The following is a 24,734-nucleotide window of genomic DNA, read 5'->3' on the forward strand; positions in this document are numbered from 1 at the left end:
AACATCCTTCGTGATTTAAAATAAATTCCCATCAAGCTAGGAAAGGAGGGAATTTCCCTAAAGAGTATCTAGAAAAGGGCACCTATGGCTAATATTATGTTTAATGGAAAGGAGAATTAATTTTATTTAACAGAAAAATATTGACTGCTTTTCTTCTAAGATCAGGGAAAAGTCAAAGATGTTGGCTCTTGTATTAAGCAGGGTTCTCCAGAGAAACGGAACCAACAGGATCTGTGTGTGTGTGTGTGGGGGTGTGTGTGTGGGTGGGTGTGTGTGGGTGGGTGGGTGGGTGGATGGATGGATAGCTAGATATAAAGAGAAAGAAAGACTTACTTTAAGGAATTGGTTCAGGTGATTGTGGAGGCTTTGGCAAGTTCAAAATCTGCAGGGTAGGCCAGTGGCCTGGAGGTCCATGGAAGAGTTGCATGTAGAGGCCAAAGGCAGTCTGCTGGCAGAATTCTTTCTTGCTTGGGGAGGTCAGTTCTTTCTATTAAGGCCTTTAATTAACTAAATGTGGCCACCCACACTGTGGAGAGTAGTCTGCTTTACTCAAGGTCTACTGATTTGAATATTAATCTCATCTAAAAAATACCTTCACAGACACATCCAAAATAACTTTTGACCAAATATCTAGGTACCACGGCCCAGCCAAGTTGACACACAGAATTAATCATCACAGCTCTCATCACCTCTACTCAACACTATTGCGGAAGTCCTAGCCAGTGCAGCATGGCAAGAGAAAGGAAAAAAAGGCACAGAGATTAGACAGGAAGAAATAAAACTATCTTTTTGCACAGACACAAGTATCAATATAGAAAATCCCCCCAAAACTACAACAAAGCTCCTAGAACTAACAAGTGAATTTAGCAAGGTCTCAGGATATATGGCCAATACATACAAATTAATTGTATTTCTATATAATAGCAATGAACAATGGAGTTTGAAATTTAAAACAATACTAATTACAAAGGCATCAAAAACTGAAATATTTGGGTAAAAATTTGAAGAAAATATATACTGGATCTGTATGCTTAAAACTATAAAAGACTGATGAAACAAAGCAAATAAGACATAAAAATGGAGAGTTATGCTTTTTCACATATTGAAAGGCTCATTATTATTAAGATGTCAATTCTCCTCAAATTGATTTTCAGATCCAACACAATCTCAATTAAAATTCCAATTTTTGTGGATATTGACAAGCTGATTCTAAAATCTATCTGGAAAGGCAAAGGGATAGCTGACACAATTTTGAAAAAGAAGAACAAAGTTGAAAGACTTCCACTCTGATTTCAAGACTTAATATAAAGCTACAATAAGCATGACAGTGTGGTATTGGTGAAAAGACAGAAAAATAGATCAATGGAACAGAAAAGAGAGTCCAAAAATAGATCCACTCATATACAGTCAATTGATTTTTGACAAAGGTACAAGGCAACTCCACCAAGAGAGGACAGTCTTTTCAACAAATTGTGCTGGACCAATTGGACATCTATGTGCAAAACAATAAAATAAACCTGAACCCATACCTCACACCTTACACAAATATTAACTAAAAATGGATCATAGACATAAGTATAAAAAATAAAACTATACATGCCACAACTAGAAGGACCCACAACTAAAAATACACAACTATGTACTTGGGGGCTTTGGGAGAAAAAGGAAAAATAAAAAATCTTTACTTTTTTTTTGCTGAGGAAGATTTACCCTGAGCTAACATCTGCTGCAAATCTTCCTGTATTTTGTATGTGGGACACTGACACAACAATAGCCACTGATCAGTGGTGTAGGTCTGTGCTTGGGGGCTGAACCTGGGCCACCAAAGCAGAGCATGCTGAACTCAACCACTAGGCCACCAGGGCTGGCCTAGAAAAATTGTTTTGATCTTGGGCTAGGTAGAGTTATTTGATATAATACTAAAAGTACAGTATTACATTAAAAATTTTTTTGATTAACTAGACTTCATATAATTTGAAAACTTTGGCTCTGTGAAAAATACTATTAAATGAATAAAAAGAGAAGTCACACACTGGGAGACAGTACCTGTACATCACATAGCTGGTAAAGGCCTTGCATCTAGAATATGTAAAGAACTCTCAAAAGCCAACAATAAGAATATAAAGCATCCAATTAAAAAATGGGCAAAAAATTAAAAAAAAATACTTCACCAAAGAGAATATAGGAATGACAAACAAGCACATGCAAAGATACTCAACACCATTAGTCATTAAGTAAATGCAAAATAAAACCACATTACGATACTACTATACACTAATTGGTATGGCCAAAATAAATTTAAAACTGACAATACCACATGCTGGGAGGATGTAGAGCAACTGGAACTCTCAGAAATTGCTGGTGGGCATGCAAAACGGTTCAGACACTTTGGAAAACAGTCTGGCGTTTTTTAATACCTATCATGTGGACTAGTAACCTTACTCCTAAGTATTTACCCAAGAGAAATTAAAACTTATGTCAACAAAAAAACACGTTACTGAGTGTTTATAGTAGTGTCTTCCTAATTAACAAAAAAATGGAAACAACCCAAAGGTCCTTCAGCTGGTAAATGAGTAAACAAAATGTTGTACGTTCATACAATGGAATACTACTGAGCAACAAAAAGTTACAAACTATTGATATAAACAGCAACATGAATGAACATCAAGTGCATTGTGCTAAGTGAAAGAAGCCACACTCAAAACCGTATGTACTGTATAAATCTATACATGACACTCTGGAAAAGGCAAAACATAGGCACAGAGAACAAAGTTTGGGATGGGAGGAAGAGTTGACTGCAAGGGGCTCACCAGGGAATCTGGGGCGAGGTGAAAGAATTGTTCTGTATCTTGATTGTGGTGAGAGTTACACATCTCTACGCATTTGTCAGAACTCACAGAACTGTATACCAAGAAAAACGTGAATTTTACTGTATATAAATTTTTTAAAATAATGTTCTATTTATCAGAAAAAAAAGAGAAACATAAATAAATAAGGGGTAGAGAAAGCTTTATCAAATACTATCCAAAAGAAAGCTGGTGTAACTATAATAATATCAGGCAAAATGATTTTTAGGTAATTTGCCTCAAGACACATAGCTTGTAAGGGGCAGATCAGCCTTCAATCTACCCCTTCCTTGCTATAAAGTCTATGTTCTTTTTAATATATTTTAATGACTCACATTCTAGTTATTAGGATTTAGGAAAGTTCTTTTTTTTTTTGCTGAGGAAGATTGGCCCTGAGCTAAAACCTGTTGCCAATCTTCCTCTTTTTGCTTGAGGAAGACTGTTGCTGAGCTAACATCTGTGCCAATCTTCCTCTATTTGGTATGTGAGATGGCACCACAGCATGGCTTGATGAGCAGTGTGTGCCCAGGAACCAAACCTGTGAACCCTGAGCCACCGAAGCGAAGCACACAAACTTAACCACTATAGCACCAGACCGGCCCCAGCACTTATGAAATTTATTAATTAGAAAGAAAAGTTTGAAACAATCTCTCACAAGTGCACAAATTCTACCATGAAATAAATACAGTTTTCGTTTCCAGAGAAATCAGCAAATATTCAGCCAGAAAAAAAAAGTTTATTTAATTAATGTTGGTGAAACTTTTTGTTTCACTTGGAAATTTCTTACCTTGTTTTCTTTTAATAATAATAGAAATCATCCATTACTCCCACCCAAAATTTGAAAACTTGTACCAGACTTCTTTCTAAAAAGAAATCCATATTAGCATTTAGAAGTGAAGAATCCCTGTGGCTGAGATAAACGGTAAGAGGAAGCTGCCTGCTGTTAACTGAAACATTTGCAGGAAAAACTAGGGGAGAATCAGCTCCACAGGGTATCACTGTAAAAGCTGAATGTGCACGTGAACCTGGAAATATTCAGGCAGCGTCACGCTCCTTACCGGAGGTTAAAGGTAAATGATCATATTAACCAGTAAGTAATACTTCCACTGACAAAATTAGGATGTCCAGTCTTCAGAAAAGTCAACATGAAAAGTCAAGCAAAACAGCAATTAAATAAAGTTTCAAGCAAGTCCCCAAATCCCAAGAAGCTATTCTAGTACTGCTCCCTTCTGGGAATTTTTTCCAAGTAAAATACAACAGCTACCAATCCTTATGTTTGTAAATGTTGTAAACTCAGAGCAATGACCTCTTAGACCACGGTCTCAGGATGCAGAACCTCTGCTTTTGGGAGTGAGTTTAAAGTTAAGGTCAAAACTGCGGAAAATGTATAGAAAATGTGCATCCTCATCCTAGCCTTCTATTTCGTTGATTAAGTGCAAATCTGATTTCTTTTGCTCAACTATCCGTGGTCTAATATTACTTAGAAGGTCTACAAATAAAATCTAGAATTGGGCAGGTGAATTAAATGAACACCCCAAGGGAAATACACTGCATGGCCAACTGAATCCCCTTTCTCAACCTTCCCCAGCCCCAGTCCCTCCCTGTCTCCCAAAATTCCTCGTATTTTCACTCTAAAATATGTGAGGGCTTCTCTTTTCCACGGACAGGGCACGTAACATCACACATCAACCAGGAGCTGGAGAGAACATTCATCGGTGAGGAAATGAACTTTGCTTCCTGCTAAACTCCAGCCCTCGGCAAGAGTTCTCAGGGCCCCTGGGCTCAGCTGAGGTCAGTCATCTGAATGTGAGCTTGGTGTGGGTGCGCAGATCTTTTTATCCACAGAGACAGACAGACGTAAAATAAGGAGCCCTTAAGATTTCTAAACCATCACCTGGAAAGTCATCGCTGTCCTTAGACAAACTGGTTTGGAAAACCCCCGATCTCAGAGTGACTGGTTGGGTATGCTGTACTTCAGATTTCTTTAGTCTCTGTCCAATCCTGGCTGGAAAAAGTTTGGGATGGTTAGGTAGATCCTGCCAAACTTGGAGATAGAGTGTTGTTGGTGGGCCAGAACCAGAGGCCAGGCGTCTTCTTCATGTAACAAAGGGAACTCAGACCAAAGCCAATGTTGGCTAGAGAGAGCTGAGGTCTGTGCATCAGCAAGACCACGCTCAAGTACCAAGGTCACGGGACTATGGGGGTCAACACTAGGTTACCCGGCAAAGTACCTGAGGCCAGGCAGGAATGGGACAAGAGTGAAAGCCGACTGTGCACAAGCAAGGAAGAAGAGGGGGCGTCCTGGGCGGTTTCCTGGAGCTTCCTCGGTGTGTGTGCAGGCCGCCCATCTTCACCCAAGGTCCAAGTGAGCTGAGCTAGCTCAAAGCGCAAGGCGGACACTCTTGGAGGTTGTAGAAACTTAAGAGCCTTAATTTCTGAAGTTAACTGGCTACACAAGGAGCTACAGAACATACCCAGGGGGCCGAAGTCTATCTCCTATAAAGTGCCAGGATGGAAAGAGAAATTCAAACATCCTATCACCTTCCTCCGGGCCACTTCGTGAGTTGTTAGACGGTGCCTTGGTTTGAAAGAATGAACTCTGTAATACCCAAGGCTGTGGCATCCAAGAAGCATTTATCAGTCACTCCACAAAACAACTTTAGCAGATGCAAAGGTAGGCCTGGTCACACTGATCTCGGTTAAGACCAAAAGGATTTTTTTTCTGAGCAACCTGCTAGAAACAATACAAACATATAATCCTGATTCAAATCCCCAAAAGACAGATCTGACATGTCTCGAGACTAAAACTCCCCTCGTCAAGGAACAAGGCAGTGTAAGTTGCCTCGCTTTAACTTGACACTCTTTTGAATTATGTCTAGGAAATATGTCCTCTAGCTCAGACATTTTCAAACATTTTAAAGCAGCAGAACACTTTGTAAATAAAATCTTCCAAGGAACCAAAGTAAAGAAGAAAGTGGAGGTACTTTGAGATAAAGTGGAGGGCTCCAAAGACCCGTCTACTTTATTTGGCCTCTTCCAATTATGTCCTCCGTTCCCCCACACACCCTCACATGCACCCTAACACACACACACAACAGCCACGAGATGCCCCCACTCGCACATGGGGCTCTCCTGAACCGAGGGTGAAATGCAAATTAGCTGACGCGATAATGTACATGAAATGACAACGATTTGATTAAAGCTTCATGAGCAGAACACCTGTTCTGAGAAGATTCCCCACGGTCCACACCTGTAGGGACAGCTATTTTGACCACTGGGGAACACAATGGCCAAACTCACGTGAGTTACAATTTAATTCTCCTAACCAAAGGCCAAGAGGAAACATCATTCGCATATTCAAGAGAGCAACACTATTGACCATTTAGCCTTTCCTGGTGGTGACAAAGGCACTGATGTCAAACATGCCTGTGAAGAATTTGAATAAAATGTGGAAAATAATGCATGTCACTGATTATTTCTACCTATGACATGGACTTTGGAGCATCAAAAGTGGTCATTTTACAGGACTCTTACACGCATTTTCTCCTTTAACAACTGTTTATAATTCATTCGACTGTGTGGTGACCTGCAAGTCAAAGGGGGGGCTTCAGGGACCTGCACATGGGCCACGTAAGCCCCCTTCCGAGGCCTAAGGCGCTGACTGCTCCTCCGTCCTATCGCGGAGGATGGGTGTATATGAACAAGACTAAGTTTGAAAAACTTGCCTGAACTGTGCGTGAGGCCACTGCGTTCTTGTTTATTAAAGAATATTTGAATAAGGGGGGGCGGGGTGTGGGTGAGGAGAGAGCCTGCCAGAAAGGAGCATATTGATTAGAGGAAGTAACTTAGACACATATTCAACTTCACTCCTGTCACCAGCAAGTGGTTTAAAAAATGAGTAGAATATCTATAGTACTCAATCCTAGAGGTGTTGTAGGATATGTTAAGATACATCTACATCTCAGTGGGAAGCTGCAGGTTTGGCCACAAGCCCAGTAACAACTATAGACTGTGGAATGCAACAGCTCACGGCATGTCTCGGGCAGAGCACGTGGAGCCGGATTCTCGCTGAGGCCCTGATGGGCTACTTCCACTGCTCGTGCAGCCTTGGGACAGTTCTCCTGGGATTTGCCAACCCTGTCTCATAAAAAACAGCATGTCGAAATAGCCATCTAAAGCTGAAGGTCTCTGCTGAACAAGGAGATTTCCTATCAGAATTTTTTGAATCTTCTTTTGAATGAGAACTACAAAACTCTTTATCTAGTTAATTAATACGACCCCTAAGTACTCTATACCGGCTTCCTTCCCAATCGCCTGTCAGTCTGGGTGTGCACATGTACTGCTCTAGGAAACCTGAAGCTCATCAATTCTTCTATTGACCACTGTAGCGCTACATTTTATTCAGAACAGGAATTATGTCCTCTGCATTAATTTCACATAGATTAATGATAATAATAGCTCACATTCTTAGCATCAACTATGCCAAGCATTATGCCAAACACATCACATGTATTAACTTATATAATTCTCTCAACAACAATGGGGCAGGCTTTATGACAGTCCCCATATGGAAATAAGTTCCCATTTTGCATATAGGGAAGGTGAAAGGTCAAATAACTTGTCCTCAGTCACAATGCTATTGAGTAGAAGAACCTGAATAAGAAACCAAGTGTTTCTAAGTCCAGAGCCAAACTCCCAACCTGCTGAAAAAACTATCCTTGGGTGCAGCTATATATTACTGTATCAGTCAAGGTTCGCCTACAGAAAACAGAATCGACTCTGACTACTTGAAGCTCTCATGGGGAAGGCTGAATAAAAAAATTCTAGATGGCTTTTCAGGAACAATTCCCAAAGCTACATGGGAGAAGTGGACACCATGGGACCTACTGCCTCTTCTCAGATCAGGAATCTGCCATTCTAGAATCAGCCCCTTTCCCATCAACAGAAGCCTGCCTCCCCTGCGGCCACCTCCAGGGCAACGCCACACCTGCTGCAATTCACACCCACAAAATGATGGCCCCATCCTCTGCCTCGACACTCCTAAAGCTAGTGACTGGACACTGGAGCCACACAGACAACCTCCATGACCCTCAGTGCTTCCCACAACGTGAAGCCTCCACACACTTCGGCTTCCCAAATCCTGCACAAATGCATCTGACAGGATGCAGCTAAATCAAATTCAGACTCCACCCCATAAGGGAGCTGGAGAATTGTGTTTTAGCTTTCCAGTGTCCGCGGTACAGGAAGCTCACAAGAGAAAGAGGGGGGAAGGGATGTTGAGTTCTAATCCACTATAGCCACTATAAGTCCAAGGATGTTGATGTCCTTTTGAGGAATCTCCTGATCAGAGCTGCAAAATTTTGTGTATCTAGGAAAAAGTTCCAGCGTTTTCATCTGATTCTCAAAGGGGTCTATGACCCCAAAATGGATCAGACCCACTTTAGTATAAAATCTTCAACATAATACCATCTTGAGAATAAGATTAGCATTACAGCAGGAGCTAAAACATAGTGCTTAAGGACATGGGCTTTCAAGTACAGCTATGTGAGTGCAAGTTCTGGTTCTGTAACCTAGTAGATGTTGGACCTTTAGTATGCTACAAAATTTCTTTGTGCCTCAGTTTCCCCTTCTCTAAAATGTGGACACCTAATAAGCGTGTTCAGAAGATTAAGTGAAATAATATGTGTAAAGTTTATAGAAGAATATCTGACAATTGGTTAAAGCTCATTAAATGTTAGCTATCCCTACTGGAATAATCTTTAGACAAGATAAGTTCTTATCTTAAAAGGTTATATAATAGAGTTGCATTCAAGCCCCACACTTTTAAGTTCATTCCCAATCTCACAGAGCTTGGAGAAGAAGAGAGAAGTTGATTTCCTGTGACAGCAAACAGAAAGACAAGAGCCCATCTTTACGGTGATGACCCGGTTCTACGCAAAGAATACATTAATCTAGTAGCCAATTACAGCCAGGAGGAAGAGCTCAACTGCAACTGGGCCAAAACCAAATTTGTCAGTTTTGGAAGATGTTCTTTAAGACCCAAAGGGATACTATTTTGAAAGTGTTCAAAAAGCTAACCCTTCGATTGTTTGGAGGGGTATATTTATGGTTACCTCATCCTCATGGGCCCACCCTGAAACAATTTTACTCAATCAGATATTCACACAAGTCTTGTTATCTGGGTGAGTGGATGACTGATAACTCCAGCTCACAAAAATCTTGCAATCCAAGATCCTACGATGCTTAAAGGAGCAAGACTTATGGGCTTCCATGGATTCTGCTCAACCATTTGTGCAAATCTAATGAAGCTTACAAAGAGAAGCTTTGGCCCTGCTGGCAGGGACTCCTGCAGGCCGCCTCTGGAAGCAGAAGCAATGCTCAGTCTTGGCAAAAATGGAAATCAGACCCTTCAATTCTGACCACACGTCAACCTCCCCAGTGTCTAAAATGTACGTGCCAGTCAACTGCAAGGAAAACTACATTTCAGCTGTTCATCAGAAACTTCAGTGTTAAATTGTTTGATACATGACTCCAATTAGAAGCCTGGCTGACATCAGGTTGTAACACATTAAGAAGAACAATTATGACCAGTGTCAGCAAGCACTTAGGGAAATGGGTTCTCAAATATACTGCTGGTAAGAGGAATTAGTATACCTTTTCTGAGACTGGCATGGGTACATCTAACAAAATCTTTAAAACTGAATACTCTTTTACTCATCAATTCCACTTCTGAGAATCTATTCCACAGAAATAATTGGACAACTGCATAAATTACATGTACAAGGATGTTCATTTAGGAACTGTTTATAATACACACAATGGGAAATGAACTCAGTGTTCACAACATAAAATTGGTTGAAACAACTATGCCATGACCTTAGAATGGAATTCTATGCAGTCATTAAAAGAAAAATTTAGATGCATTTAAATATTGGCATGAAAATGTCTGTGAGGTAAATTCAAAAACCAAGTACATAGTATGATCTCATTTGTGTTTGTGTTTATTTATATATAACATATGGGAATATATGTATTATATATGGTTATATAAATATAATATTTTTAGAAAGCTACGCACTGAAAGGTTAACAGCAGTAACTTTTAATGTTTCAGATTATGAGTAATTTTTACTTTCTTCTTTATGCTAGTCTAAAGTTTATTAAAAATTATCAGTATTTGTTACTTTTATTAGTCAGAAAAAAAAAAACAGGTATTAAAAAGTTTTAAGCCCAGGGGCTGGCCTGGTGGCATAGTGGTTAAGTTTGCATGCTCCACTTCTGCGGCCCAGGGTTCCCAGGTTCGGATCCCAGGCATGGACCTATGCACTGCTCATGAAGCCATGCTGTGGTGGTGTCCCACATACAAGATAGAGGAAGACTGGCACAGATGTTAGCTCAGTGACAATCTTCCTCAAGCAAAAAGAGGAAGATTAGCAACAGACGTTTAGCTCAGGGCCAATCTTCCTCACACACACACACACACACACACACACACACAAATTTAAGCACAGGTGATAGCACTTTTATTTGAGGATAGACCAAGATATGTACTGCAATTCACACATTCAGAATCATACAGAATCTCTAAGCTCTTTTTATCTTGTATCAACAGAGAAATAGATGAACTCAAATGCCTTTAGAAGACAGGAAGGAAAAGTAAATAAGTGAAATAGATGGGACATCAGGCAGTGGAGGGGACGGGCAAGTGTCCATGATTAACTACAGAGCACATACCCAGTCTAACAAAGGCATTCAAATGCAAAGAAATTTCCAAGCACTCGAAATACATCTGCAGGCTCAAACTGAACAGTAAGCTGCTCAATAGGACCTTTGCGGTGTAAACGTACACACACACAGGACATCACTGTAACTCTCACACAACTGTAACTGAACATCACTCCCTCCCCATCTCCTAAAGTTGGTTTACGTGGTATCTATAAAGGAGACCATCTGTTCATATTTGTGAAATTATCTTCCTAAAATTTAGTACAAGAAAAAAGTTTGTCTCTCCTGATAAATTTTTCTGCTTCCTTCCATAAAAGAATAAAAGTAATGGATTTAATTGGCTTTCCCTTTTTCTTATTTGTTGTTCTAGAAAGCTCAGAAACTTCCCTTAGCCTAGGTTTTCTGTCTTTTTTTAGAACTGTCTTTTCCCCTCCATTGCTTAGTTCTCATTCACTTGCTTTGATGGTTATAGTATGTGTATTAATCTTATATTATAGTGTATGTATATACACCACTTGAAATATTTTTGAAATTCAGATTGGACAGAGGGAAGTAGGACTGAATTAATATACTGAAAAAAAATAGCATCAGCATACAATAAAGTAATTGTAACGACTTGCACAAACCTTCATTTACTTTGGCATTACTCTATTTACTGGCCAAATTTCGGACTATAAAATATAGACTGCAAATGTAATACGGGGACTTTAGCACTGACATGGAAAAGAACAAGGAAAACAACAGGTGAAAAGAGAAACTGAAGGGGATAGAAAGTGGAATGACAAAAATGTGCAATTCTTGCATTGTAGAATATGGATGTACAGCAACCATTATGCCAAAAATAGGATAAAACAAGTAGCATCTTTCTTAGGAAACTTAAACCCTTCTAAGGGGCTCAGAACCTATCTGGATAAGTGTGTCTGCAGACCCTTTCTCCCCCTGCCTTCCCACCCGCACCCCACCCCCAGCCTCTCTACCTGCCTCTAGCAGCTGCTTTACCACTCCCACACTAATAACCTTGCTCAAAAACTAGAAATGAGAATATAAATATTCCTCAAACTTGAAGTTTTGGAACTAAGATGTTTATTAAAAATTAAAAATTGATGGTAGGTAATTATCAAGATGAAATGTGCTAAGATGAGTAATATTAAAATTAATTATTAAATATTTCAAATGGTATTTTATTTTTACATTTATAAGCTGCTCCTTTTCTAGGAATAGATACTTCAAGGATCAATGGAATGCTAGGAAATTCTTTAAAGAAAGCCTTTGTATAAATTCAGGGCATGTGCTGCGTCAAAAGTGTAACTTTGATGGTAAAAAGCTAAGCGATATTATGCTCAACTAAATATACATATATATATATATATATATAAAACAAAGAACATTAACCAGCCTCTTGTTTTTATTATCTAGCGAAACAAATTTCAGTTTAAAGAAGTAAAAGCCAAATATACCACTGTAATCTGGTTATTTATAAGAAATATATTCCTTTTTTAACTATGTATCTTGAACTCATTAAAATGGAATAAAACAAAACATCTTAGAAATTAATTTAATAATACAAGGGTCTTAAATAATAAATCATCCCCCTTTTACTTAGATTAATTTAAATAGTTAATTAGTGGTTAGTGGTCAGAAAACTTTAGAAAGTAAAAGTTGGATGAGAATTAATATTATATCAATTCCTAAATAGTATTTAGTATGAAGTGAAGACTTTTCAAAAACACTGTAGGGTGTAAAGCCTAAAAAGAATTTGAGAAAAATTAATTACTTAGAGATAATCAAAAAGAAGTTTCATGTGCTTCTTAATTTAAAGAAAGTCTGAGGAACAAACAAAATATATAAAAATGTGTGTTTTACCCCCATACAAGAAAAGCACAATGGAGTATGAGTAACAAATGTTTCTGAATTGGTAAAAAAATGAATATGGAAAGTGAAACAATTTGATGATGTATGGTATCCAAAGCATCAGCATTCAATAAACATTATAAGTCACAATGCAGGTGCAGATTTACAACCTAAAAATAATTACCAACAGAGACACAGAAAAATAGCACTGTCATTATTACTCTAAGATACCAAAGAAAATGATATAATAATGAAAATATATTTCACTCTCCTAAGACAGGAAAGTGTGATAGAAACACTGAGTTAAAACATTGGAAGGTTTCTACAAAGTCTACAAGAGGGGCTGGCCCATGGCATAGTAGTTAAGTTTGGAGCTTCAGCAGCTGGAGTTCACAGGTTCGGATCCCAGAAACAGACCTACACACTGTCAGCCATGCTGTGGTGGTGACTCACATACAAAGTAGAGGAAGATTGGCACAGATGTTAGCTCAGGGCAAATCTTCCTCAGCTGAAAAAAAAAAAAAGTCTACAAGATAGATACATTTACTGTGGCTCCATAAACCTATCCACTAAAGTGACTTATTAATGCTCAGAATGAATACTCAGAATGAAACTCAGAATCAACAAATTAGCAGCAGATTACAGAGAAAACAATCACATGATGTCTTCAATCCCACTTAAATAAAACTCCACCATGGAAGAGCCAGCAATGGAGCTGGCAGTGATTCTGAAGCAGCAGCAGCAATCCATAAAGCCTTCTTAATTTTCTTGTCATTTAAGAATTAAGCCACTTCCAGTTCACACAGATCCTATCAGGTGCACTAAATTGATGTCATTATGAGCCATCAGGAAATACCCACCGAGACCTATACCAACACCGAGAAGTTTTGTTAAACAGCTGTGTGTTTTAATTGATTTGTATTATTTAAAATAGGAACAGTTAAAAGTCAGTTATCGGATGTTGTGTAAAAGAGATGCCTAAAGACTCCAGGGAGGCTGAGTTCAGAAGAAAGCCAATCACTGGAACATCACTGGAGCACTGAAGATTATTACCAGAGGAAGCACAATTAAATCATCAGTTTATCAGCCAGCATTATAAATCACCAGGCAACATACCAAGCTTCATTATTTAAGAATCCTTAACCAGTGACTTCCTGCATCTCTCAGAGTCAGACGCAATCTACTCACCAAAAGGTATGCAAGGAGTTTTGTTTTTTGTTGTGTTTTGATTTTTTTTTTTAACTCTGAGAGATTTAGCATGGAAAGATAATGAAAACTCACTGAAAGTAACTGTCATATTTTTGCATGTTTTAAATATGCTAAAGGCTTCAAAATGAAATCAGTGGTATTTGAGATATGCAAAATGTGTATTGCACAGGCTCCTCCCATTCCACTCCCTACAAATATTTAACTCAGTTTTCTCTCAGCAGTGCATGGGAACACAGGAGGGAAAATAATCAGTGAGTTTCTTTCCACTTTTATCCACCCAATCCCATTCATTTACTTGCATTTGGACAGGCTTCCTCAGGCATGCGGAATCAGAAAACAAAGTTCCTCAAAAGTCTTGGTTTCCAACTTTAAAGGGCACAGTTCAGGCGTTAGAAAGAATATATTTGAAAGGAGATGTGACACAGGTTGACCTTGGTATAAACCTTCTTTCTTAGTCTTCCCACCAACACTCTGTAGATGCTACCATTATCTTCAACAGAAAAATAACAGTCTTTGTAATTTGCCCAAGGTTGTGCAACTAGTAAATGGTGGTGCTCAGAGGCAAACCCGCTCTGTCTGGCTCCAGCACCTCAATAAAGGCTCTGAAAGGAAGCAAGCCTTCGTGGAAAATGGCTGACCCCAAGTCTAGGCGCACAACATGAATGTGCAACAACTTGTCACACTAAACAGCAAGAAGCTAGGAAAGCTACTTGGGTTATATCAAAATAACTCAGGAGCCAACTTAAAGAGACTTTCACTGGCCAAAGATGAAGTGAATCGAGCATCAATAATCACTTCAATGAACTGAAATGCAGAAAACATTTACATCCATGAGTTCATTAAGATACATAAAAAGCTTTCTTGGCCACCTTTGGAGGATGCTAAAGAACCAACTCATTATTTTGAATGCTAGAACATAAAGAGAAAGAATCAAGCATTTATCCTGCCTATTCTGTACAAAGGACACCTCAGGTAACTAAGCTGGTGAGGGAAACTGTCTCCTTATAGAAGCAGTCCAGATAATAAGCAAAGAACGATAGACTTAGAACGTCACCATTTTGCAATGCCCAAAATGTTAGATAAATGAGTTATACAGCAGGCAATAACCATCAATGGCTGCTAACATCACAAAAAAGAGTGATTCCCAGACTTTATGTGCCTCTTGATGGAAGTATCCAGAACCACCTATGACGTATTCTTGCCCCAAAAAACATACCTGAGTCTAATCAAGCCTCAAGATCTAAATACCAGTTTATATAAAATACAAGGGGAAACACTAAATAATACCACAGAGATACAATTAGGGGGAAAAAAATCCAGGCTGTAAATACTATAGGACAAACAACTTTGTTTCTTCAACAAAAAAAAACCATAAGAAAAAAAAAGAGGGAGGAATGAAAATCTTAGATTCAAAATGTCTTAAGAGATGTTAACTACTTTAATGTATAAATCTTATTTGCAGCCTGATTTGCAGAAACTGTAAAAAAAAAAAAAAAAGAATAAGAAACGATTGAGGAAATTTATACATCAATGGCTTATCTAATGATATTAAGAAATATTAGGAAACTATTTTAGTTGTGATAATAGAATTGTGGTTATGTTTAAGTCCTTTTTTAATTAAACTTTTTATTTTGAGACAACTATAGATTCACATGCAGTTGCAAGAAATGATACAAGGAGATTCACCATACCCTTCACCCAGTTCCCCCAATGGTAACATCCTGTGAAACTATAGTACAAGATCACAGCCCAGATATTAACATTGATACAGTCAGATACAGAATATTTCCACTGCCATAGGTTCCCACATGCTGCCTTTTCTAGCCAGAACCACTTCCTTCCCAGCCACACCCCCTCTCTAGCCCCCTGGCAACCACAAATATGTTCTCCAATCTATAATTTTGTCACTTCAAAAATGTTAGGCAGCTAGTCCTGTAGTGCAAGTTCGGCGCACTCCACTTTGGCAGCCCAAGTTCGCAGCTTCAGATCCTGGGTGCAGACCTACACCACTCATCTGCCATGCTGTAGTGCTGACTCACATACGAAACAGAGGAAGACTGGCACACATGTTAGCTCAGGGCTAATCTTCCTCAAGCAAAAAAGAAAGAGGGAGATTGGTAGCAGATGTTAGCTCATGCTGAATCTTCCTGAACAACAACAACAACAAAATTTTAGATAAATGGAATCATACACTATGCAATCTTGGGGGACTGGCTTTTCACACTCAGCATAATAATCTGGAGATGCATCCAGATTGTTGAGCATATCAATAGTTGGTTCCTTTGTATTGCTGAGTAGTATTCCATGGTAAGCATGTACCACAGTTTGTTTATCCACCCACCCTCTGAAGGACATTTAGGTTGCTTCCATTTGGGTTATTATGAATAAGGCTGCTATAAACATTCGTGTAGAGCCCTTACCTTTTAAAGATACATACTTAAATATTTCTGGATGAGAGAAGATGATGTTTAGGATTTGCCTCCCAAAAATTCCAGATTGGGTAAGATACCAAAAAAACAAGATTGGCCATGAGTTTGTAAGTGCATTATACTATTATCTCTACGTTTGTATATGCTCATAATTTTCCATAATGTAAAGTTTAAAAAAAAGAAGACAGTAAGAAAAAATTACTTATCTGACCACTACACACCCACATACACAAACACACACACATCTTCAAGTAAAATTGAAGGCTTTTTTAAAATCTTATGATTTTAGCCCAGGATCACAGGAGTTCTTTACCTAAAACAGAGAGCCCACACCTCCCAGTGATCATTATTGTAACATTCACTCCACCAATTTCGGCAGATCCAAGGAGGCACGTGGTAACTTTCTTTTGGAAGTTCTTTATTAGGCTGCAGGGTTGAGATAATAGGTAGTCCCTAATGTTGGACAAAAGCAGGTAAGTAATCATCATAATCAAATGTATGAGATTCATGAGTGGCTTGTCTTCAAAGAAGAGGGTTCACGTCTGATATAAACAGGTCCTTATCATCAAGACAAATGCTGAGAGAACGGAAGTGTGATTACTAAAGATGAAGAGCAACAAACTATATGAGCACAATCAAGCCTGAAAATGAAGTGAGATGCATTTTATATTATGCGAAGGCTGCTTTTGTTTTTAAGCTGCTCTGGAGGACGGGATGTCATTATCATGTTCAGTCTGCAAGCTAACAGTTCTTTAGTACAACACCGCAAAATGGTATCTACTGTTTGGTGCCACCAATATTCTATCAGCTCATTCTCCCCTTCACCCCACTATTTTTTATCCACATGGGGCCTTACCAAAATGAAGACCTACCCTCTCAAAGATCTCCAGCAACGAAAAGCCTGTAAATACCAACCCATGAACTAATCTGGGATGAAAAGCCAAGACCTCCAAAGGAAATATTCAAGGTGACTTTCAACTGCAAGCAGTGCAATGGCAACAAACAGGTTTCCCTTGCTAGGTCCTTAATGCCTGGACATGCGCTGCAATGAGCAATTCTAAAGCTTAATCAAATAAAGTTTGTCTCAAAAGCAGGATAGCTGTCCAGTGATCAACCTCAGTAAGACAAATTGGAAGGGACATCTAAATGTTTAGCTGTGTTGTAGCTTGGTTATACCAAACATCCCTCCTGTTAAATGGGCCCCACACCTGGTGTTAGAAATAGTAATGCTTATGGTGATAGGATTTGGTCATTACAGACTACAATAGCTAGAAAAAGACGGTCCACTAATAGCCTGTCTATATGATACTGATATGCCTATAAATTGAAAGATATTAGTCAATTCCATGATAAACAATCGAAGTACAGATTGGTTCATTTGGTTGGTTTAGCAACTTAGGAGTTCTATCAATGGAAGGAACTCTATTGGCAACATCATATTAGGAAACTAAGAAAATACAGCTGAGTTCAAAATCTTGTTCATATGTCACGAGTCAGAACAGAGATATATGGAATTAAAACCTCAAACGACACAGACCACCAGGAACTGTGCTATAGGCTTCCATTAAGGAGATTAATATTAGGACTGCTGGCGACAGAAAAAGGGAAAGGATAAGAATGGGCTCAGGAGCAGAATGAAAAATGTAATTGAGAAGGAGCAGAGAAAAAGGCACTAAAGTTAAACACACATATATTTTTGGATGCTCTCTTCCTCTACCTTTGCCATCTTCCTTTACTCTTAGAACCAAACATCTTATGGGTCCTGTGGATTCTGACACTACAGTATACATTTCTGGACAGCTTGTGGTCAATGACAAGACACTGGAAGTTGAAACTCTTATTACTCACTTTGACATACTTAAAGGTTAATTTAAAATATTTTGCATAAAATAAAATGCCTTGCCAAAATCGTTATGGCGGATTTGCTTACACATCTCATTATCCTTCTTCATAGCAACCACCCATGCCTGGTCTATGGAACCAGAGCTTCAGAGGGGGCCATTTTTGTGAGCTGAGGTGGTTTCAGAGAAAAGAACATATGAGAGAACAAGTAGGAAAAATGCAAATAGAACAAAAAGGGAAGGCATCAAACCTGGAAAGAATTCCAAGGACAAACTGCAAGAGATGGCTTCAGGGAAATGAACAGCTGTGTAGAGGGGAGGAGAAGAAGAGACGCTTGAAAGGGCAGGCTGGAGCCAGGGAGTGGCAGCCATGAAGCCCAGAGGAGGCACTCAGACCATAGGCCACAGGCCTTTGGGGAGCTTTGCAGGTTTGCACATGGTTAAGGTAAGTGCAGTGGTGATTAAGAAGTGACTAATGGTAAGGGGCAGGGAGGGAAGGAGAGGACGACGAGAGCTGGGAGGCTCTGCTAATTGTTCCAGGTGAGGCCTTAGGGTTGGATCTCAGAGGGTGAAAGTGGGAGGGGGAAGGAAAGGACTAAGGTGAGGGGCAGCGTGAAACATATAAAGGCTCAAACCTAGTTTTGTCCTCAATTAAAACCCAGAAAATGGTCATTTGCAGTCATTGTCAAAGAACTACTTACGAGATGCTAAGGATTCTTATGTTGATTGAGAGGTAAACTGTCATTATTATGATCAAACACATAAGAGAGCATAAAAATTCTAATGGCTGATAAAGTCATTTTTAAAGGAAGCTTTGATTAAGCTTAACAGAGGCTGGGAAAAAATAAGACTTTTGATCTAAGTAAAAAATATTTTTAAGGAAACCATGATTGGTTGCGAGGTGATGAGTATTTCTAAATTTCTAAAATAATTAACTGCTGATTTTAGCAAGGCAGTAATAATGACTTGATTGACAGATCTATTTTCTCTACTTTTTCAGATCACTATTACAAACCTATTATTCATCAAAAGTTAGATTTTTTTTTTTACAAATGTACCTATGTGTAAAATCCTGAAACATTACAGGTAACACAAGCTAAATCACCTATTTCTTAGTGTATATGCCCACTTAGTTCCTATTTTTATTTACTTAATGCCTTTTTATTGAGCGCCTACTAGATGATAAGTATTGTGCTGGTGCTGGGTGTACAATGAAGAGGAAAACAGACGATGCGGTCTGCCCACAAGGGAGCACATAGTATAGTGGAAAAGACATCAATTTAAAAAAAGAATCTAAGTATATAATTTAAAATTGTGATAAGCACTATGAAAGAAAATTACAGGGTCCTATGATAGCTTATAACAGGGAGGCTAAACCAAGCCTGGGTCTGGGATAGTGTTTAAAGGAAACTGAGCTGAAATCTGTAAGGATGCAGAGGAGTGAAATAGGAAAAAGAGTAGGGGAGAGAGAAGCAGAAGAAAAGAGAAGCAGAGGGAAAGCATCATATACAATAAAATGAAAATATTCTCACCTGCTGGGAAATAGTGTCCCACGGTCCCTGCAGCAGCCGTGTCTTATAGCACTCATGGACTCCTTCCCATATGTCCTTCAGAGCTAAAGGTCTTCCATCTGTGAACGTGCATGGCAAAGACGGTCAGGTAATAATCCATTTGACACAATGGTGCTTGGTGTCTACCTAAAACTACTGGAAGAAGATTATGATTTTTAAAAAAAACCTTTACTAGTACACATACTATTTATATATCAAAAAAGAGCCATATGAATTACTATTTTATACCTGAGAGAAACAAACATTCAAGCTTCTCTTCTTTGTAACCATCTAGCAGTTAAATTATCTGCTCATTCACTGCCTCTAGAAATTTTACAAAATAAATAAAATCCAAATGTGTTTTAGAGAGAACTGACAGATAAAAGCATAGGCAAAGGACCAGGTAGACAGACTCCCATTTTCACAATAGTGCACTACGGATACCTCTGAAGTCTTAATATTTCCCCGAGTCCTTAAATCAAAGACCATGCACATGCTTCTTTCTCTCTCTTGCTGACTGAATATCTGTAATGTCCAAATCACTCTGTTGGGTACCACGGGGAATAGAGAAAAGGAAAACACACAACTTCTCTTAGTAAGGAGCCTACCTCCTACTAGGGAAACCATGACAAGTATATCAACAGCATATCAATAACTAAAATACTAGGTAGGAAGTGGTCGCTGCCAGAGGAAAACTGCAGTTCTCCGATCGTCCAGAGGAGGGAGACAGTAACACCCAGTGTCGGTGGCACATGGAGAAGGGGATTGTTGGGGTGGAGGGACGTGAGAAGGCGCTGGCATGAAGAGGTTAGTAAAAGTTTTAATGAACAATAATTCTCCTTTTATTTGTTTAAACAGCTTCAATTATTCACATATTTTCTTAATCAACCAAATAACGTATTTTATGAAGACCACTATGTCACAAGATAAGTGGAGAAATAGATATCTAAGTTCAGAAAAGAAAGTAGAAAGAGGGAATTCACCAAAGACTTTCAAACCACACCCTGCTGGAAAGAAAGTGCTCTAACTGCTAGACTTTAGCGCTATATGGCCCATTCAGAGCTACCAAGTCCTCAAGACTTAGGAGTGTGCTCGTTTCCTTAGGGAAGTGGACAATATCATTTAAAGAAAACTCATCAATATAAAAAATCATTAGATCCCAAGAAGTATTTGATCATCAGGTGCAACAAAACTTGGGGAAATAATCTACTTGAAATGCCCCCAACACCAAAAGGTATTGCGCTCAGACTTGACTGTAAGTAGAGAGGTGGGGTGCAGGAGATAGGCACTAGATTTGGAGTCTTGGCTGAGTGGGAATCCTGGCGTTGGCGCTTACTCTCTATGCGACTGCAAATTATTTGCTTTTAACTTTACCTATAAAATGAAGATAATAATCCTTTTCAAATCCTGTTCTCATGAGCAGGCTTCCGTCAGTGAACACACCCAGGACTGTGTCAGGCACACAGTAAGAGCTTAACACATTTAGGTATCTCTTCCCAGCCGCCACTGTACCATTCCAGTAATTCTCATACTGCAAAACTAAAAGATTCATTTAGAGACCATTATTTCTTAGAATTTTCTCGTGCTTCTATACCAGGAACATTGTGTTTAATATAGTAATAGACTAACACCACGCAGGGCACTTCTCATGTTTGACCTGAAAAGTTGAACTTTTCCTCAACCTTTATTTTCAATAAATAGCAAGAGAATATTTTGATACATTTTCAATAAGTATCTTCATCTTGGCATTTATCTGGCGGCAGGAGACCATTATCTAGTGATAAATAGTTTTATTCCATTGACATTTCCATGTCTGTAAAATGAACAAGATTTATTCATCCAATTAACATTTGAATGTCATGTTTAGCTACAAGTTAAAAACAAGCTGCCTTCAGTATCTGTGTTATATTGTTTTCTGAACACATTTACAGAGTAGGGCCAAACTTTGCCCTTAAGTTAAGAAGTACACATCTTCAGAATATGCACGTGCACATGCGTGTATTGATGTTGGAAGAGGGGAATAGGATCTTAAGTACTTCAGTGTGAAATAGTAATCTAAACAATCAAATTATAAATAGATGACATGCTTTTAAAATGCTTTTCAGATGTCAAAGTTAGAAGAAATCAAGTCGTAGGATAGTAAAATGTTAGAGCTGGTACAATTAGTAATTTTATAAATTAGGCAAAAAAAGGTCTGGGAAATACATGTCTGCCAAAATCATGCAGCCAGTTCAGGACTGCACTGGAGCGGAACTTCGAGTCTCAGGACTCACAGTTCAGTGCTCTTCCTGCTCGTCCACGCTGTCTCTGAGGGTGGACACTGGGTCTATCCTTTCACCTCTGCAGTCCTGCTGTGTAGTTGCACGCCTCACTCACACATTGCAAATGCTTTATAAATATTCCCTGAATGCATGATAAATGAAAGAATGCCTTCCTTAACTTTATTTTTATAAAGTCCAAGACAGAGAAAGGCTTTTGCAGACCTAGACAAGAAGACTGGGTTTAAATCTGGTAATCAGTAACGATTTTAATTTTATTCCTCAAAATATTTCAGTCAACAATCTAAGGATGGAGTGAATGGTTTGGATATTACCACTGTCAACAACCTGCATACTCTGCTGGAAGCATTCATCCCAAATCAGAAGCCTAGCAACAATGTGGAAAGACCCAGAACAAATATTATAGAATATTTTCATCAGATTTGAAGCTAGAATTCAGGGTATGTGCCAAAAGTTTTCAAACACCAAATTTAGAGAAAAAAAATTTAACACCTTAGAATACAGGAATTAAAAAATAATCTGGTCAATTTAGAATAACAGACAATCACAAGGAATTAAAAATAAGTTCAAAACATAAAAAGATGCATGATACTCCTATATGCATGTCTGTAAAAGTGCCACCCGCTTGCTACGAAGAGAACTGTGGTTTTTTTAATTGAGATTATGATAGTTTACAATCTTGTGAAATTTCAGTTGCACATTATTGTTTGTCAGTCGTGTTGTTGGTGCACCACTTCACCCTTTGGGCCCTCCCACCCCCCCTTTCCCCTGGTAGCCACTAATCTGTTCTCTTTGTTTACATGTTTAACTTCCACATGTCAGTGGAGCCATAGAGAGATTGTCTTTCTCTATCTGGCTTATTTCACTTAACATAATTCCCTCAAGGTCCATCCATGTTGTTGTGAATGGGATGATTTTATTCTTTTTTATGGCTGAGTAGTATTCCATTGTATATATAGACCATATCTTCTTTATCCAATCATTAATTGATGGGCACTTAGGTTGCTTCCATATCTTGGCTATTGTAAATAATGCTGCAATGAACATAGGGGTGTAAGGGACTTTTGGAAAGGAGAACTGTGTTTTTTTGTCTGTTTGTTTTTTAAAGATTTTATTTTTTCCTCTTTCTCCCCAAAGCCCCCCAATACATAGTTGTATATTCTTTGTTGTGGGTCCTTCTAGTTGTGGCATGTAGGACGCCGCCTCAGCGTGGTTTGATGAGCAGTGCCATGTCCACGCCCAGGATTCGAACCAATGAAACACTGGGCCGCCTGCAGCGGAGCGTGCGAACTTAACCACCCGGCCACGGGGCCAGCCCCAGGAGAACTGTGTTTTTTAAGTGAATGGATGCGATTACATTCTCTAGTGCATTTTCAGAACTTTAAAAACACATTAAGGATGAATAAATGAATGCTTGCGCAAGCTACTTTGACAAGAGTGTCAATCTCTCCAGTGTCTGCTGACCGTTTACGCTATAGAAGATCTGGGTAATATGGCTTTGGTTCTCACATACAGTCATGACAATAATACTTAATGAAGTATGATGTGGGTTCTTTCCCTAAGGCTTCATCATTGGTTTTCCTGGTCATAGCTCACACTTTCACGATCAACAACATACAAAAGTTAGTTTTCGATCTTTTATACAAAAACAAAACATTTCGACACAAACAGCAATATCTCCAAAACCATGCCATATACTATCGATGCCTACAATATATTCAAATATGATTGTGACTCTAATTATTCCAAAAACAAAATGGAGCCTTCAGAAATCCCACTGACATCATTGAACTGAGATAGGTAAAAATATAAGGCACCACAGCACAGAAATAGGGCTTAAATATGGCAGAAACTTGAAGAACTTCGTAATTTTGTATATATCTATTTATGAAAACTGAAGGCCCAAAACTTTAACCTAAAATTAAAATGTGGGCATAAACAAGTACCTGGTTAAGCTCAAGAAGCACATTATTATGTGCCTTCATGTTCAGTTGAAGGTATCTTCAATCAGAAATGTTAAGCCCTGTTAAGAAGGTCTATTTTTTCTATCTGGCCTCAGTCAGAGCAGATATAAGCATACTCAATCAACAACCCCCTAGTTTCAGGCCCAAGATATTCAATGGCACCAATTTTAACATGCTTAGAAGTCTCATTAATCACATTGAGCCTGAGAAGCGACTAAAATCTCCTGCATACTTGAACAATTGGAGGAGAAGCTGAAAGAATTTCAACAGCAACCCACAAAGTGAGCACAATAAATTAAGGTCATTTATTTAACATGTGCTTATTGAGTGCCTACTGTGTGCGCTCAGAGTGGAATGATGTCACCTGGATGGATAATACACATCTGAGCTAAAGGAATATTCTGTCAGCAACCGAAAGTGTCAATGACAGAAGAGGAAGAGACATTGGATGAAAAATAGAATAATTAAAAAGTACAATCTTTAGCAACTGCCAGTAGCATTTAATTTAACATTTTCATATAAAATCTCTCAATTGAATAATAACCTACATGTCAAGTAATCTATATATTACTCAAAATGTGCAGCTTTCTAAATTAAATTTCCCAGGGCTATTAGTTTTCATGAATCAGATAACACGTGAGCTATTTCACTAGCACTACCTAACTCGAGTGCAAGCACAGGACTCACCTTTGTCCTACTGTGCATGGTTTGCCAAAACTTCCTACCTCCCAAAATGAAGATTAGAGAGAGTATAAATTATTTAGAGTAAGCTTAAGAATAATGTTCTGAATGTGGTCACTAGAAATAAAAAGGAAAGAGTGGATTTTTTACGATGAAATCTGTCATTATTCAATATATTGTCTTCACAAGAACTTTGAAGGATATAAATATTCATGTCACACAGTAAGGCAGAGATGATGCTCCACCAAAGGGGAAAATTCATTTTTGCTTCAGTGAGAAAATCATATTCTGATATGAAATGAGTGTTAATTGTTCATGTACATTCATATCAGCTACTATGCTAGCTAATTCTGTAATTTT

The 24,734-nt window shown here is 38.6% G+C and overlaps 1 protein-coding gene across 7 annotated transcripts in view; it reads right to left on the reverse strand.

The window, feature by feature from the left end:
• Positions 1-24,734, reverse strand: part of ATG10 (autophagy related 10) — a 209,423-nt gene that overhangs the window by 44,446 nt on the left and 140,243 nt on the right. For all 7 annotated transcript variants that reach the window (XM_008530658.2, XM_070569784.1, XM_070569789.1 and 4 more), the window contains one exon: positions 19,433-19,530. In XM_008530658.2, coding sequence (XP_008528880.2) covers positions 19,433-19,530 — 98 coding nt within the window. The remainder of the gene's footprint in view (positions 1-19,432; positions 19,531-24,734) is intronic.

The sequence above is a fragment of the Equus przewalskii genome, chromosome 13 (genome assembly GCF_037783145.1).
Source record: "Equus przewalskii isolate Varuska chromosome 13, EquPr2, whole genome shotgun sequence".
Taxonomy (NCBI): domain Eukaryota; kingdom Metazoa; phylum Chordata; class Mammalia; order Perissodactyla; family Equidae; genus Equus; species Equus przewalskii.